Here is a 15547-nt window from a genome sequence, read left to right as displayed (position 1 = left end):
TTAGATATGTGTCTACAATTATCAATGTGTAGATATGTGTCCAAAAATATCCACAGGTAGATATGTGTCCAAAAATATTCACATGTAGATATGTGTCCAAAAATATTCACAGGTAGATATGTGTCTACAATTATAGTTGTCTGCATGTAGGCATAGTCATATTCACATGTAGATATGTGTCCAAAAATATTCACAGGTATATATGTGTCTACAATTATCAATGTGTAGATTTGTGTTCAAAAATATTCACATGTAGATATGTGTCTACAATTATCAATGGGTAGATATGTGTCCAAAAATATCCGCAGTTAGATATGTGTCTACAATTATCAATGTGTAGATATGTGTCCAAAAAAAATTCACATGTATATATGTGTCTACAATTATCAATGTGTAGATATGTGTCCAAAAATATCCACAGGTAGATGTGTGTCCAAAAACATCCACAGGTAGATAAGTGTCCACATTTATCCACATGTAGAGACATGTCCACAATTATCCACATGTAGATATGTGTCTACAATTATCCACATTGTTCAAATACTCTTTTGCTAGGATTGTTTATTTAATTAAGGAAAGGTGTAACTTTAAACATTGACCTTTATTCCAGATGGAACAATGTTTCCTCCTTTTGTTGAAAAATCAGACCGGCTGTATATCTTCTCCACTGATATCTGCAGGTAATTTAACTTCTCTTCAAAATCCTAAAAATATACCGGTAGGTAAACCTGCCGCAGTTGGCCAAAAAGTTATTTTTAGCTCACCGGGTCCATAGGACCATTGTCAGCTTATGCCTTACTCCGGCGTCCGTAGTCTGCCCATAATTTTTAGCTCACCTGGCCCATAGGGCCAAGTGAGCTTTTCCCATGCCGCAGCGTCCGTCGTTCGTCATCTGGTGTCCGGCATCCGGCGTCCATCGTCCGTCAACTTTTTCCTTTAAAACGCTACTAGTCCTGAACGGCTCAGAGGATTTTTACCAAATTTGGTCTGGAGCATCGTTGGCCAAAGGGTTCTCAGTTTTGTATAAACGGTGGGTATGGTTCCCCTGGGGGCAGAGGGGCAGGGTCAAATAGGGGGAAAATAGGTAAATCTTTAAAAATCTTCTTCTCAACCAATAGATGGATTTTGACCAAATTTATCCTAGAGCATCTTTGGACAAAGGAGACTCAAGTTTGTATAAACGGAGGGTGTGGCCCCTCTGGGGGGGGAGGGGCGGGGCCCAATAGGGGAAATAGCGGATTTTTTTTCTCCTACTATACAAATAAAGGGATTTAAACCAAATGCAGTCTGAAGCATGTTTAGGGACAAAAGAATCAATTTTGTTTAAACTGAGGTGTGTGGGCCCCCTTCTTTGGGGCAGATGGGTGGGGCCCAATAGGGGAAATAGAGGAAAACATCAAAGATCCTTCTCCTTTTGTACCGATGAAGGGATTTTGACCAAATTTGGTCTGGAGCATCATTGGCCAAAGGGTTCTCAGTTTTGTATTAATGGAGGGTATGGTGCCCCTGGGGGCAGAGGGGCGGGGCCAAATAGGGTGAAAATTGGTAAATCTTTAAAAATCTTCTTCTTCTCAACCAATAGAAGGATTTTGACCAAATTTGTTCTAGAGCATCTTTGGACAAAGGAGCCTCAAGTTTGTATAAACAGAGGGTGTGGCCTCTCAGGGGCATAGGGGCGGGGCCCAATAGGCGAAATAGAGGATTTTTTTTCTCCTACATGTACTATACAAGTGAAGGGATTTAAAGCAAATGCAGCCTGAAGCATGCTTAGGGACAAAAGAATCAATTTTGTTTAAACTGAGGTGTGTGGACCCCCTTCTTTGGGGCAGATGAGTGGACCCATTAGGGGAAATAGAGGAAAACATTAAAGATCCTTCTGTACCATTGAAGGGATTTTAACCTAACCAAACTTGTTCTAGAGAATCTTTGGGCAAAGGGAATTGAATATTTATAAATGGAAGATGTATAAACATAGGGTGTTGCCCATCTGAGTGCAGAGGGGCAGGGCCAACTAGGGGAATTTGAGACTAAAATCTTTAAAATCTGTCTTCTTCTGTTCCATTGGAGGAATTTTATCCAAATTTGGCCTGAAGCATCCTTGGGCAACGGGACTTAAATTTTGTATAATGGAGGTTGTGGTCCGCCTAGGGGGAGAATGATGAGGAAATCGTTCTCCTTCAGTTTGATTGGTGTGGCCCCGCTAAGGACAGGGGGATGGGGCACAATAAGGGAAACATAGTAATTCATTTTTAGAATCCTTTTCCTTTAGTACAATTGGAGGGATTTAAAAAAAAAAATGTGTTGAGCATCCTTGGGCTAAGGGGACTTACTTTGGTATAAATAGTGGGTTTTACCCCCCTAAGAACAAAGGTTAGGGGCCCACAATTGAATTTGAATTAAATCTTTGAAATCCTTCTGTAGTTTAATTTGATGGATTAAAACCAAATTTGGTCAAAGCAATTCTTTGGCAAGGGGGGACTCGTTTTTAGCTCACCGGATCCAAAGGACCAAGTTGAGCTTATGCCATACTGTGACGTCCGTCGTCAGTCCGTCATCCGTACGTCAACAATTTCTTTAAACAACTTCTTCTTCTTAACCACTGAATGGAATTTAACTTACTTTGACTGGAAGCATCTCTATGTGATGGGAATTCAAAATTGTACAAATGGTGGGGCTGATCCCCCAGGGGGCTGAGGGGCGGGGCCAAAAGGGGGAAATTTGACTATATTGCTGTAAACGACTTCTTCTGTTGAACTATGCCATGGATATAGATCATATTTAGTCAGAAGCATTCATGGGAGGCAGAGATTCAAAATTGTACAAATGATGGGGCTGACCCCCCAGGCTAAGGGGTGGGGCCAAAAAATGTTTATTACATGGAAATGGTTGAGATCCCCACCGTATAACCATCTATACCATTGCTGAGTATTAAGAGAAAAATGCACATTTGCTTCCAGAATGGCGCTAGGGTCTGGCCCCACCCTTGGAGACATAGTCCCTTGGGTCTCATAACTTTAAAACCGTTGAGATCCCCACCCCAAAACTATATATCCAAATGCTGGGCAAAAAGAGACAAATGCAGTCATGATATTAGAATTGATCCTGGGGTCTGGCCACAACGCTAGGGACCTAGTTTCTGAGTCACAGCTTGGAAACAGTTGAGATCCTCACCCCATAACCGTACATAAAATTGCTGGGCATGAAAATTCTAATACAGATATCCTACAAGGATTGGTCTTGGGGTCTGGCATATTCCCTTGGATCTCATTTGGAGAATATTTTGCCATGATTGCTTAGATATCCAATTGAGCGATACAGGCCCTCTGGGCCTCTTGTTGTATAAACATCGCCTGTGAAAGGCTAATGTTTAGCTCACCTGCCAAAAGAGCAAGTGATCTTAAGCCATGGCGTGGCATCCGTTGTCCGTTTGTCAACTTTTAATCTAAAAATGGTCCTGAGGACTTAGTGGATTTAAGGACTTCCCATTCTTTGTAAAAGACATGTTTTTCTTTTCATATTTTCATGTCGTCATTTTCATAAAGCCTATCGGGCATTTCAATACTGTAGTGTAAATTATATCAACACCGGGTAAACAATAGTACACACGCACAATGATGATATGCCATCACCCGATATGGAGACTTCACTGGAAATGTGAAGTCACATGTTCTTCAGTTACAACGACTTCATCACTGGAACGAAGTGATTGATATCAACCATGTTTGGTTTGGAGCATTCTTCAGTGGTTGAGGATTTGAAATAGTACTAGTTAAAGGGCTGACCCCCAGGTCTGAGGGGCAGGGCCTAAATAGTCTTTTTAACTTGGACATTATCGAGATCCTTACCCTATAACCATGTAAACAGTTGCTGATCATCAAGAGAGAAACACAAACATGAGATAGCACTCTGACTCTGGGGTCTCGCCCCATCCCTAGGGACTTTATTTCTGGGCCATAACTTTGAAATGGTTTAGATCCCCACCCCATAACCTTACATAAATTTGATAGGCATGAAGTAATAAACACTGTAATATTTAATAATTAAACTTTTAAACTGAACAAATGACTAGAAGATAAAAGTGACATTTAACTACATATTTATTACAAACATTTCAAATTCAATCTCCATCCACACAAAAGAAATAAAATACAAACATATATATATTAAAACACAATAAACAAAAAAATAGCAAAAAGGGGCAACTCAGTTACTATGTACTAAAACATGTATGCATGGTGAACATTCCTTCACCTGAGTGTGTCGGGTAAGATTGATTGCTCACAAATTGTGAAGCTATTGACTCCTAAACCAATCAGCTAGCGGACCGTATATACCAGACAGGATGTGATACTGCAAGGCGAATGGAGCGGTACTTGGTGTAGCGGTAAACCGGTAAACACTACATGTATTCTATTCCCCATCTCAGTGTAGCTTGATGAGCTACCAGGTCTGGATAAGGAATAATATTATGTATTGTGAAAATGAATTGGCATAAATATGTAAATATAAAACTTGTTCATAAACCTCATTTCGTTGCAGCTTGATGAGCTTTAATTTAATTTAATTGTTTATTTATTTTACGAGGATTACAAACAGCCCGAAGGCTACTAAATGCTCTCCTCAACATATATCAAACATACAATATGTACAATTACACAAAAGACGTACAAATGTCACACACACACACACACACACACACACACACACACACACACGAGATTTTGGACAAAGTAAAAAGAAATGTATTTCATCTAACACTTAGTCCCATTCTTATTCTAGAGTGATTGATTTTTCCTTTCCCATGTCCATATGCATATAAAGAGTTTTTTGTGGAGTGGATAGATTTGACAGTGCTAGAGAGAAAGACGTTAGTGAAGAGCTATTTCTCAATGCTTCAGGTAGGTTGTTCAGATGAGCTTTAATAAGTCCGAATGAGGTTTACAATAGTTATGCTTTGTAACATTGTCCCCAATTCCCACGCTCATTGTATCTAGTTGTGTGATACACTAGCTTATGAGAATTAGGTTGCAAATAGCTCAAACTTAAAACTCTTAGTTAAGAATTTTTGGGGAAAAAAATGAGAAATTATTAAATTAAAACAATTAATTTTGAATGGATATGCCAAAACTCAGTTAAATGATATGGGAGTTTAACTGAGTGCCCCAAAATGTATTAGGTTGAATAACAAAGTATAATGTAAGCACAACTTACATACACAAATAGGTGAAGTAAAACATGAAAGTACACTTACAAATGTATGACTGATCTATATATTCATTTGTACACACAAGCAATAGAACCATAAATTTGATAGGCATAAAGTAATAAACACTGTAATATTTAATAATAGACCCTTGGGTCTTGTTCCCCATCTAGGGATTTAATTATTGGGTCATAACTTTGAAACGGGTGAGATCCCCGCCCAATAACCATATATACCATTGCTGGGGATCAAGAGACAAACACAATTATGATGTTAGTATTGATTAATACAGGAATTGGTACGGTGTGACAACATATATATCCTATCATATCTCTAAACATGTAAAACTAAATGAAATTTAATTCAAATTCTTTGGCTTTAAATTCCTTGACATTTTCACCGTCTGAACTTTCACGCAAACATCTACCATGACAGCGTCAATAACAGCTTTATTAGTCAATATCATCACTTGATACATAATGAGAATGCTATAAGTAACATAAATTGCATGTTTAAACCCATCAACATTGCGAAAACCCCATGAAAATTACGCATATACTGATTGACTCAACCTGCGCACATCTTTCGCTGCCATTTTGAATGAATCTTGATCACGTGATTTCTGTTACTATATATACTTCAGTAGAGTAATTGTCAATCTACTGACGTTTCAAGTTAATAAAGTTTCATCAATTGCAACAAAATTATCTACAAAAAAACACCAGAATATGCATATCAATTCATATTCATAATTTGAGAACTCAATCTCGATTGATAACAAAAATTCAGTCATAAATGCTTGCATGTAGAAGGGCAAGGTTTAATGTTACTTCTCCGGTGTCCGTGACGTGATGCACCAGTGTTTCACACAATAATTTTATTTAATACTGATTCTAAAATTCATTACAAAATCCAATAAGTTCGTTTAACTGAACAACGATGTATTTAACATTGGAAAGCTCTGGAGCCAGTTTTACAAAATGTTTTCTTTATGAAAATTCTAGTACCTGGACGTAAATGTGCTGTTATAGTCAAATTTCTATTTGAAATTAATGATTTAATGTCCATTCATGATTTCAGGCACATATAATTACAAACAAATCATTTTATTTGTATATTTTATCAACTGTATAAATGCATCATTTGGCCCAGACCCGGTAATGCATTAATGCATCATCAGGGCTTAAAGGGTTAATTAAGGGGCCATAGGGACTTCTGGGCTATAACTTTGAAATGGTTGAGATGCTGAACACATAGCCATATGCATATATACCATTGCAGGGCATTAAGATCTAGGTGAGCAATACAGGCCCTCACAGCCTCTTGTTGTCAACACTTAACATTTATTACAAGGTAAACATTTAGTTACTTAGGTTAACACAATATAAACTTGAATTGAGTGTTATAGGTTTTGGAAGGAGATAACAAGATTGCTTGCCAAGGCTATCTTTCCATCTTTGCCAAAAGAGTTGTTCAGGCATGTCTGATGTTTAACTGTTTTTTTAGATCCATGCCTAAAAAGCTATCAATAGGATGCCAACATGTAAACAAGTGGTTTGCTCAGTCTTTGTTTGGTTACAGGTCCATATATGCATCATTTGAAAAAGACGTTTCCCTGAAAGGAGTTGATCTGTACCGCTTCTCTGTGCCACCAAGGGTGTTTGAACGTGCATCTCTAAATGAGAACAACGCTGGGTTCTGTTCCGGGAACTGTCTCCCGTCCGGTGTTCTCAATATTAGTGTGTGCAAATCAGGTAGGACTTGTTTTGGAGCTGTCTGTCAACACTGAAGACCTAACAGTTTAGATTCCTCAGTTGTTTTAGGAACTGTCTCCCCTCTAGTATTCTAATATTAAACCTAAAAGATCTTTTCTTGGTCCCAAAGTAAAGTTGACATTTGTATATGCCCTTTTAATGCTTCATTACAGGTGCCCCAGTGGTTATTTCTAATCCACATTTCCTCCAGGCAGATACAGAGGTCATTGAAGGGGTGATCGGCATGCACCCAAACAAAAAGGAACACGAGACTGTCCTGGATGTTGATCCCGTAAGTATTAACATGGCCGGTGCCTGGTAATAAGCCCACAGTAACTATTGCCCTTCAGTAAAACGAGTGATGTTCTCATTAATCCAGTTCGGCGAGTATCACTTATAAAATAGTACAACACATTATCTAGTATATAAACCTTTTTAAGTTATGATTTGTTTGGTTTTACCCCTGATATTAGGACCTTTCAGCAGACAATATCGTACACACTTTTTGTTTGTTGCTTGTATCATAATAAAACCACAAGCGTCTTAATGAGCGAATGGCTACTACAGAGGGAACAAGCCAAGCTCTACCAATGCTGTACAATCTTTCTTTCTGGTAAACAGGCGTGGTCTAAAGTAGGGAGAGACTTTTGGTTTCTGAAAATAGTTTGAGAAGTGGCTCCAGTGAGCAGAATCACTCTAGATATGAGGAAAGCATTTTGTTAGTTCACCTGCGAAGTGCTAGTGATCATGAGCTTATGTCATTGCTCAGCATCTGTCGTCCACCTGTCATCGTCTGTCAACTTCTCCTTTGAAAGACTTATTCTGAAGAATGAACAGGCCTAGAGTCAGGATATTTGGCTGAAAGCTTCGTTGGTAAAAGCCTGACAAAGTGTAAGAACGAAAATGAACTTGACATACTTTCAAGGTCACAGGGGCAAATATGTCAAACACTTCAAACGACTTGTTCTTAAGAACTGGAAGGTAAAGAATCATAATATTTGGGAAGAACTGAACGGTATAGAATATCAATGTTTGGCTGGTAACTTCTTGGGGTGGAGCCCGACTAAGTTTGAGAACCAAAATGACTTTGACCTACTTTCAAGGTCACAGAGGTCAAATATGTAAAACACTTCAAACAACTTCTTCTGAAGAACTGAAAGGTATAGAATCGTAATATGTGACTGATATGTTCCTGGGATAGAGCACCACAAAGTTTGGGAATGAAATTTATCTACACCTAATTTTATGGTCACAGGGGTCAAATGTGTCAAACACTTCAAACAACTTCTTCTGAAGAACTAAAAGGTATAGAATCTTCATATTTGGCTGATTGGTTCCTGGGATGGAGCCCAACAAAGTTTGAGAATGAAAATGACCTTGTTCTACTTTCAAGGTCACAGGGGTCAAATGTGTCAAAAGCTTCAAATGACTTCTTCTGAAGAACTGAAAGGTATAGAATCGTAATATTTGACTGATATGTTCCTGGGATAGAGCACCACGAAGTTTGGGAATGAAATTTATCTACACCTAATTTTATGGTCACAGGGGTCAAATGTGTCAAACACTTCAAACAACTTCTTCTGAAGAACTGAAAGGTAAAGAATTTTCATATTTGGCTGATATATTCCTGGGATAAAGCACGACAAAGTTTGTGAATGAAAATTACCTTGACCTTTACTTTCCAGGTTACAGGTGTAAAACATGTCAACCACTTCAAAGGACTTGTTCTGAAGAACTTGAAGGTTTAGAATGATTATTTTTGGCTGGTAGCAGGGGTGAAATATGGCAAAAACTGCAAACAGCTTCTTTTGAAGAAGAGAAAGGCATGGAGTCATGGTGTTTTATAAGTAGCTTCCTTAGATGGAGGCCAACAAAGTTTGTGAATGAAGTTACCTTTACTTACTTTCATGGTCATAGGGATCGAATTGTGGAAACATATATAAATGACTCTTCTCAATAACAAAGAGCCACAGGATGATGATATTTTGGGATTAAGAAATTCATAGTTGTTTCAACTGAATGAATTTATTAGACTTTCAAGGTCACTGGGGTAAAATGAGTTAAAATCTTGTAACATGTTGTTTTGAATAACCAAGAGTTATAGGTAAGGATGGGAGGGATCTTTCTCAAATTTTAAATGTAGGTTCCCCTTGATCCCTCGTTGTGCATGTTATATTTTGAGAGTGATCATAAGAACAAAATGGATTAAAAGAAGAACTAAACTGATCTTTCTCATATTGCAATGATTCTATTTCTTTCACATTAAGTACTGTACTAGTAAATATGTGAAATGACAAACTCACTTTGAAGGTTGGCTTTCATACACATCAGTATTAAATTTAGATCAAAAGTTACCTCAAGGCGCATTTACTGTTAACATGACTCGATCAAACAGATTAGAGGAAAGAAGAGAAAAGATCGATCTGACAAAGAACTAATGAAGATGGTACAATGGTGGGCGCCAAGATCCCTCTGGGATATCTTGTTATATCTGCAGTGTATGCCTGATTAATTACTTTTATATTAAAAGTCATATTTGGTTTCATAAGAAAACACTTCCTTATATACATAAATCCAAATGTTATTTTGCTGTACTATAATTCATAGGTACAATACATTCATTTCTCACCAATGTACACACTTCAATGACTTGTATACATTCATGTGCCTCCCTCATGTTCTTTTCATTCACCTCATGGTGGTTCTTTGTCGGCGTTCACTGTGTGAATATTTTCACAAAGAACAAATACGCTAGTTATGCGAATGGCTCACTTTCCTTTGATTTGTATCCACAGCTGACTGGCCTTGTGTTCAATGCACAGAAAAAACTTCAACTTAATGCACATCTTCAGAAAGTTAATCATATTAGGTGAGTACGAGTTGTAAAGTTAATCATATAAGGTGAGTACGAGTTGTAAAGTTAATCATATAAGGTGAGTATGAGTTGTAAAAAAGAGTACTAGATAACTGACATATTTTTTTCATTGATATGGTAATATAATTGAAACATTATAGACAGGTAGTCTGAGGTAATGGGACATTGGGATCTGTCCTTAATAGACAGATGTCTTTTATAGACAGATTGTCTGAGGTAATGGGACATTGAGATCTGTCCTTAATAGACAGATGTCTTGTATAGACAGATTGTCTGAGGTAATGGGACATTGGGATCTGTCTTTTATAGACAGATTGTCTGAGGTAATGGGACATTGGGATCTGTCTTTTATAGACAGGTTGTCTTAGGTAATGGGACATTAGGAAATGTCCTATATATACAGGTTGTCTAAGGTAAAGGGACATTAGGATCTGTCCTTTATAGACAGGTTGTCTGAGGTAATGGGACATTGAGATGTCTTTTATAGACAGGTTGTCTTAGGTAATGGGACATTAGGGTCTGTCCTTTATAGTCAGGTTTCTTAGGTAATGAGACACTAGGAAATGTCCCATATATACAGGTTGTCTTAGGTAAAGGGACATTAGAATCTGTCCTTTATAGTCAGGTTGTCTCAGGCAATCCAACATTAGTATTTGTCCTTTATAGACAGGTTGTCTTAGGTAATGGGACATTATGATCTGTCTTTTATAGACAGATTGTCTTAGGTAGTGGAACATAATGATCTGTCCTTTATAAACAGATTGTCTTAGGTAATGGGACATTAGGATCTGTCCTTTATAGACAGGTTGTGCAAGGTAATGGGATATTAGGATCTGTCCTTTAAATACAGAATGTCTTAGGTAATGGGGCATTGGTGTCTGTCTTTAATAGACAGGTTGTCTTACAATAAGGGACATTGGGATCTGTCTTTAATAGACAGGCCGTCTTAGATAATGGGGCATTGGTATCTGTTCTGAATAGACAGGCTGTCTAACACATACTGGGACATTTGTATCTGTTCTTAATGGACAGGTTCACATAGGTAAAGGGACATTGGGATCTGTCCTTTATAGACAGGTTGTCTTAAGTAAAGGGACATTGGGATCTTTCTTTAATAGACAGGTTGTCTGAGGTAATGACCTGTCTTTTATAGACAGGTTGTCTGAGGTAATGGACCATTAGGACCTGTCTTTTATAGACAGGTTGTGTTATAGACATGTTTACTTTGTTCAATAACATGTATCCTTTTTTTACAGATCTACAGCAAATATCAAGGAGGTGTTTTTCCCAATAATGTGGCTTAATGAAGTGAGTATACTGTTAAAGTAAACCTTCAATCAAGTCTGGATTCTCCTTTGTTACAATAATGTGGCTTAATGAAGTGAGTATGTTGTTAAAGTCAACCTTCAATCAAGCCTGGATTCTCCTTTGTTACAATAATGTGTCTTAATGAAGTGAGTATGTTGTTAAAGTCAACCTTCAATTAATTCTGGATTCTCCTTTGTTACAATAATGTGGTTTAATGAAGTGAGTATGTTGTTAAAGTCAACCTTCAATCAAGTCTGGATTCTCCTTTGTTACAATAATGATCATGACTAATTCTCACTCAGCATAAATGAAACAAGTTTCTGTCTTTCAGAAAGGATTTTCTAATGTAAATGTTAAAAATTGCTCTATGGATCTTTTAAACATGTTTTCATATAACCATGTCCAACCTTAATGTTTGTGTTACCTGTTTGTAAGAATGTCGTGCGAGTAGCCTTAATGTTTGTATTACCTGTTTGTAAGAATGTCGTGCAAGTAGCCTTATGTTTGTGTTACAGACACATGTGTTACAGTGTGATATTTTGATGTTCATTACACATCAAAATATCACACTGTAACACATGTGTCTGTCATTACCACACAAAATATCACACTGTAACACATGTGTCGGTCATCACACTGTAACACATGTGTCGGTCATCACACTGTAACACATGTGTCAGTCATTACACTGTAACACATGTGTCAGTCATCACACTGTAACACATGTGTCGGTCATCACACTGTAACACATGTGTCTGTCATTACCACACAAAATATCACACTGTAACACATGTGTCTGTCATCACACTGTAACACATGTGTCTGTCATCACACTGTAACACATGTGTCTGTCATTACCACACAAAATATCACACTGTAACACATGTGTCTGTCATCACACTGTAACACATGTGTCAGTCATCACACTGTAACACATGTGTCGGTCATTACACTGTAACACATGTGTCGGTCATCACACTGTAATACATGTGTCTGTCATTACCACACAAAATATCACACTGTAACACATGTGTCTGTCATCACTGTAATACATGTGTCTGTCATCACACTGTAACACATGTGTCTGTCATTACCACACAAAATATCACACTGTAACACATGTGTCTGTCATTACCACACAAAATATCACACTGTAACACATTACGACACAAACGATTAGGTTGAAACACGAGACTGATTATGGATTAGTCCAAATAGATTCATTATTAAAGCGAGCTGATATTTTTTGAGAGGAATTGTTTTTATTACTGTCGTGCCAGTAGCCTTAATGTTTGTGTTACCTGTTTTTATGAATGTCGTGCCAGTAGCCTTAATGTTTGTGTTACCTGTTTGTAAGAATGTCGTGCCAGTAGCCTTAATGTTTGTGTTACCTGTTTGTAAGAATGTCGTGCCAGTAGCCTTAATGTTTGTGTTACCTGTTTGTAAGAATGTCGTGCCAGTAGCCTTAATGTTTGTGTTACCTGTTTGTAAGAATGTCGTGCCAGTAGCCTTAATGTTTGTGTTACCTGTTTGTAAGAATGTCGTGCCAGTAGCCTTAATGTTTGTGTTACCTGTTTGTAAGAATGTCGTGCCAGTAGCCTTAATGTTTGTGTTACCTGTTTGTAAGAATGTCGTGCCAGTAGCCTTAATGTTTGTGTTACCTGTTTGTAAGAATGTCGTGCCAGTAGCCTTAATGTTTGTATTACCTGTTTGTAAGAATGTCGTGCAAGTAGCCTTAATGTTTGTGTTACAGACACATGTGTTACAGTGTGATATTTTGATGTTCATTACACATCAAAATATCACACTGTAACACATGTGTCTGTCATTACCACACAAAATATCACACTGTAACACATGTGTCGGTCATCACACTGTAACACATGTGTCGGTCATCACACTGTAACACATGTGTCGGTCATCACACTGCAACACATGTGTCGGTCATTACACTGTAACACATGTGTCGGTCATCACACTGTAACACATGTGTCGGTCATCACACTGTAATACATGTGTCTGTCATTACCACACAAAATATCACACTGTAACACATGTGTCGGTCATCACTGTAATACATGTGTCTGTCATCTTACTGTAACACATGTGGCTGTCATTACCACACAAAATATCACACTGTAACACATGTGTCGTTCATTACACATCAAAATATCACAATGTAACACATGTGTCTGTCATTACCACACAAAATATCACACTGTAACACATTACGACACAAACGATTAGGTTGAAACACGAGACTGATTATGGATTAGTCCAAATAGATTCATTATTAAAGCGAGCAGATATTTTTTGAGAGGAATTGTTTTTATTACAACTTAATCTGTGAGAAGAAACAATAAAATATTTTACAGAGTGCCTTGATAGATGACAAATCAGCCAATGAGTACAAGTCGGGTCTGCTGACGCCAATAAGAATCACACAGGCAGTGCAGTATGGCCTCATTGTGGTAGGAGCTTTCCTCTTCATCTGTGCACTGGCTTTCCTCATCAAACACAGAATGAGTCACAAAGTAAGTACTATCAGAAATTGCTGAAAAATATTGTTCAGGTCTAAATTTTCCTGAGCCATATTAGGCTGGATGACCGACATTGACAGACTGTGTCAGCTACAGGGTTTATCTGTGTCAGCTAAGGAGTATATCTGTGTCTGTTATGGGGTATATCTGTGTCTGTTATGGGGTATATCTGTGTCTGTTATGGGGTAATCTGTGTCTGTTATGGGTATATCTGTGTCTGTTATGGAGTATATCTGTGTCTGTTATGGGGTATATCTGTGTCAGTTATGGGGTATATCTGTGTCTGTTATGGGGTATATCTGTGTCAGTTACGGAGTATAACTGTGTCAGCTACGGGGTATATCTGTGTTATTTACGGAGTTTGTCTGTGTCAGCTAAGGAGTATATCTGTGTCAGATACGGAGTTTGTCTGTGTCAGCTAAGGAGTATATCTGTGTCAGCTATGGAGTATAACTGTGTCAGCTACAGGGGATATCTGTGTCAGCTACGGGGTATAACAGTGTCAGCTACAGGGTATAACTGTGTGAGCTACAGGGTATAACTGTGTCAGCTACAGGGTATATCTGTGTCAGCTATGGGGTATATCTGTGTCAGCTACAAGGTATATCTGTGTCAGCTACGGGGTATATCTGTGTCAGCTACGGGGTATATCTGTGTCAGCTACAGGGTATATCTGTGTCAGCTACAGGGTATAACTGTGTCACCTATGGAATATAACTGTGTCAGCTACGGGGTATATCTCTGTCTGTTATGGGGTATATCTGTGTCAGCTACAGGGTATAACTGTGTCAGCTATGGAGTATAACTGTGTCAGCTACAGGGTATAACTGTGTCAGCTACAGGGTATATCTGTGTCAGCTACAGGGTATAACTGTGTCACCTATGGAGTATATCTGTGTCAGCTACGGGGTATATCTGTGTCGGCTACGGGGTATATCTGTGTCTGTTAAGGGGTATAACTGTGTCAGCTACAGGGTATATCTGTGTCAGCTACGGGGTATATCTGTGTCAGCTACAGGGTATATCTGTGTCTGCTACGGGGTATGTCTGTGTCAGCTGCGGTGGATATATGCGTCAGCTACAGGGTATAACTGTGTCACCTACAGGGTATATCTGTGTCAGCTACGGGGTATGTCTGTGTCAGCTGCGGTGGATATATGTGTCAGCTACAGGGTATAACTGTGTCAGCTACAGGGTATATCTGTGTCGGCTATGAAGTATAACAGACACAGATATACCCCGTAGCCGACACAGATATACGGTAGCTGACACATTTATACTCCGTAACTGACACAGTTATACCCGGTAGCTGACACAGATATCCCCTTTAGCTGACACAGTTATACTCTGTAGCTGACACATATATCCCCCGCAGCTGACCCAGACATACCCCGTAGCTGACCCAGTTATACCCTGTAGCTGACGCATATATCCACCGCAGCTGACAAAGAAATACCCCGTAGCTGACACATATATACACCGCAGCTGACACAGATATACAGGGTATATCTGTGTCTGTTATGGGGTATATCAGCTACAGGGTATATCTGTGTCGGGTACGGGGTATATCTGTGTCGGCTACGGGGTATATCTGTGTCGGCTATGAGGTATATCTGTGTCAGTTACGGAGTTTGTCTGTGTCAGCTAAGGAGTATATCTGTGTCAGTTACGGAGTATAAATGTGTCAGCTACGGGGTATATCTGTGTCGGCTACGGGGTATATCTGTGTCGGCTACGGGGTATATCTGTGTCAGTTACGGAGTTTGTCTGTGTCAGCTAAGGAGTATATCTGTGTCAGTTACGGAGTATAAATGTGTCAGCTACGGGGTATATCTGTGTCGGCTACGGGGTATATCTGTGTCGGCTA

At 38.7% G+C, this 15547-nt stretch overlaps 1 protein-coding gene across 1 annotated transcript in view; it reads left to right on the top strand.

Annotated features, from left to right (window-relative positions):
* LOC110441313 (lysosome membrane protein 2-like) overlaps window positions 1-15547 on the top strand; it is a 44958-nt gene that overhangs the window by 16561 nt on the left and 12850 nt on the right. Inside the window, exons 6-11 of the mRNA XM_021484425.1 lie at window positions 611-680; window positions 6785-6957; window positions 7131-7249; window positions 9753-9826; window positions 11089-11140; window positions 13516-13674. Coding sequence (XP_021340100.1) covers window positions 611-680; window positions 6785-6957; window positions 7131-7249; window positions 9753-9826; window positions 11089-11140; window positions 13516-13674 — 647 coding nt within the window. The remainder of the gene's footprint in view (window positions 1-610; window positions 681-6784; window positions 6958-7130; window positions 7250-9752; window positions 9827-11088; window positions 11141-13515; window positions 13675-15547) is intronic.

The sequence above is a fragment of the Mizuhopecten yessoensis genome, unplaced genomic scaffold, assembly GCF_002113885.1.
Source record: "Mizuhopecten yessoensis strain PY_sf001 unplaced genomic scaffold, ASM211388v2 scaffold715857, whole genome shotgun sequence".
In the NCBI taxonomy this organism is placed as follows: Eukaryota; Metazoa; Mollusca; class Bivalvia; order Pectinida; family Pectinidae; genus Mizuhopecten; species Mizuhopecten yessoensis.
Note: the sequence above shows the minus strand (reverse complement) of the source record. Positions and strands in the feature narration are given on the sequence as shown.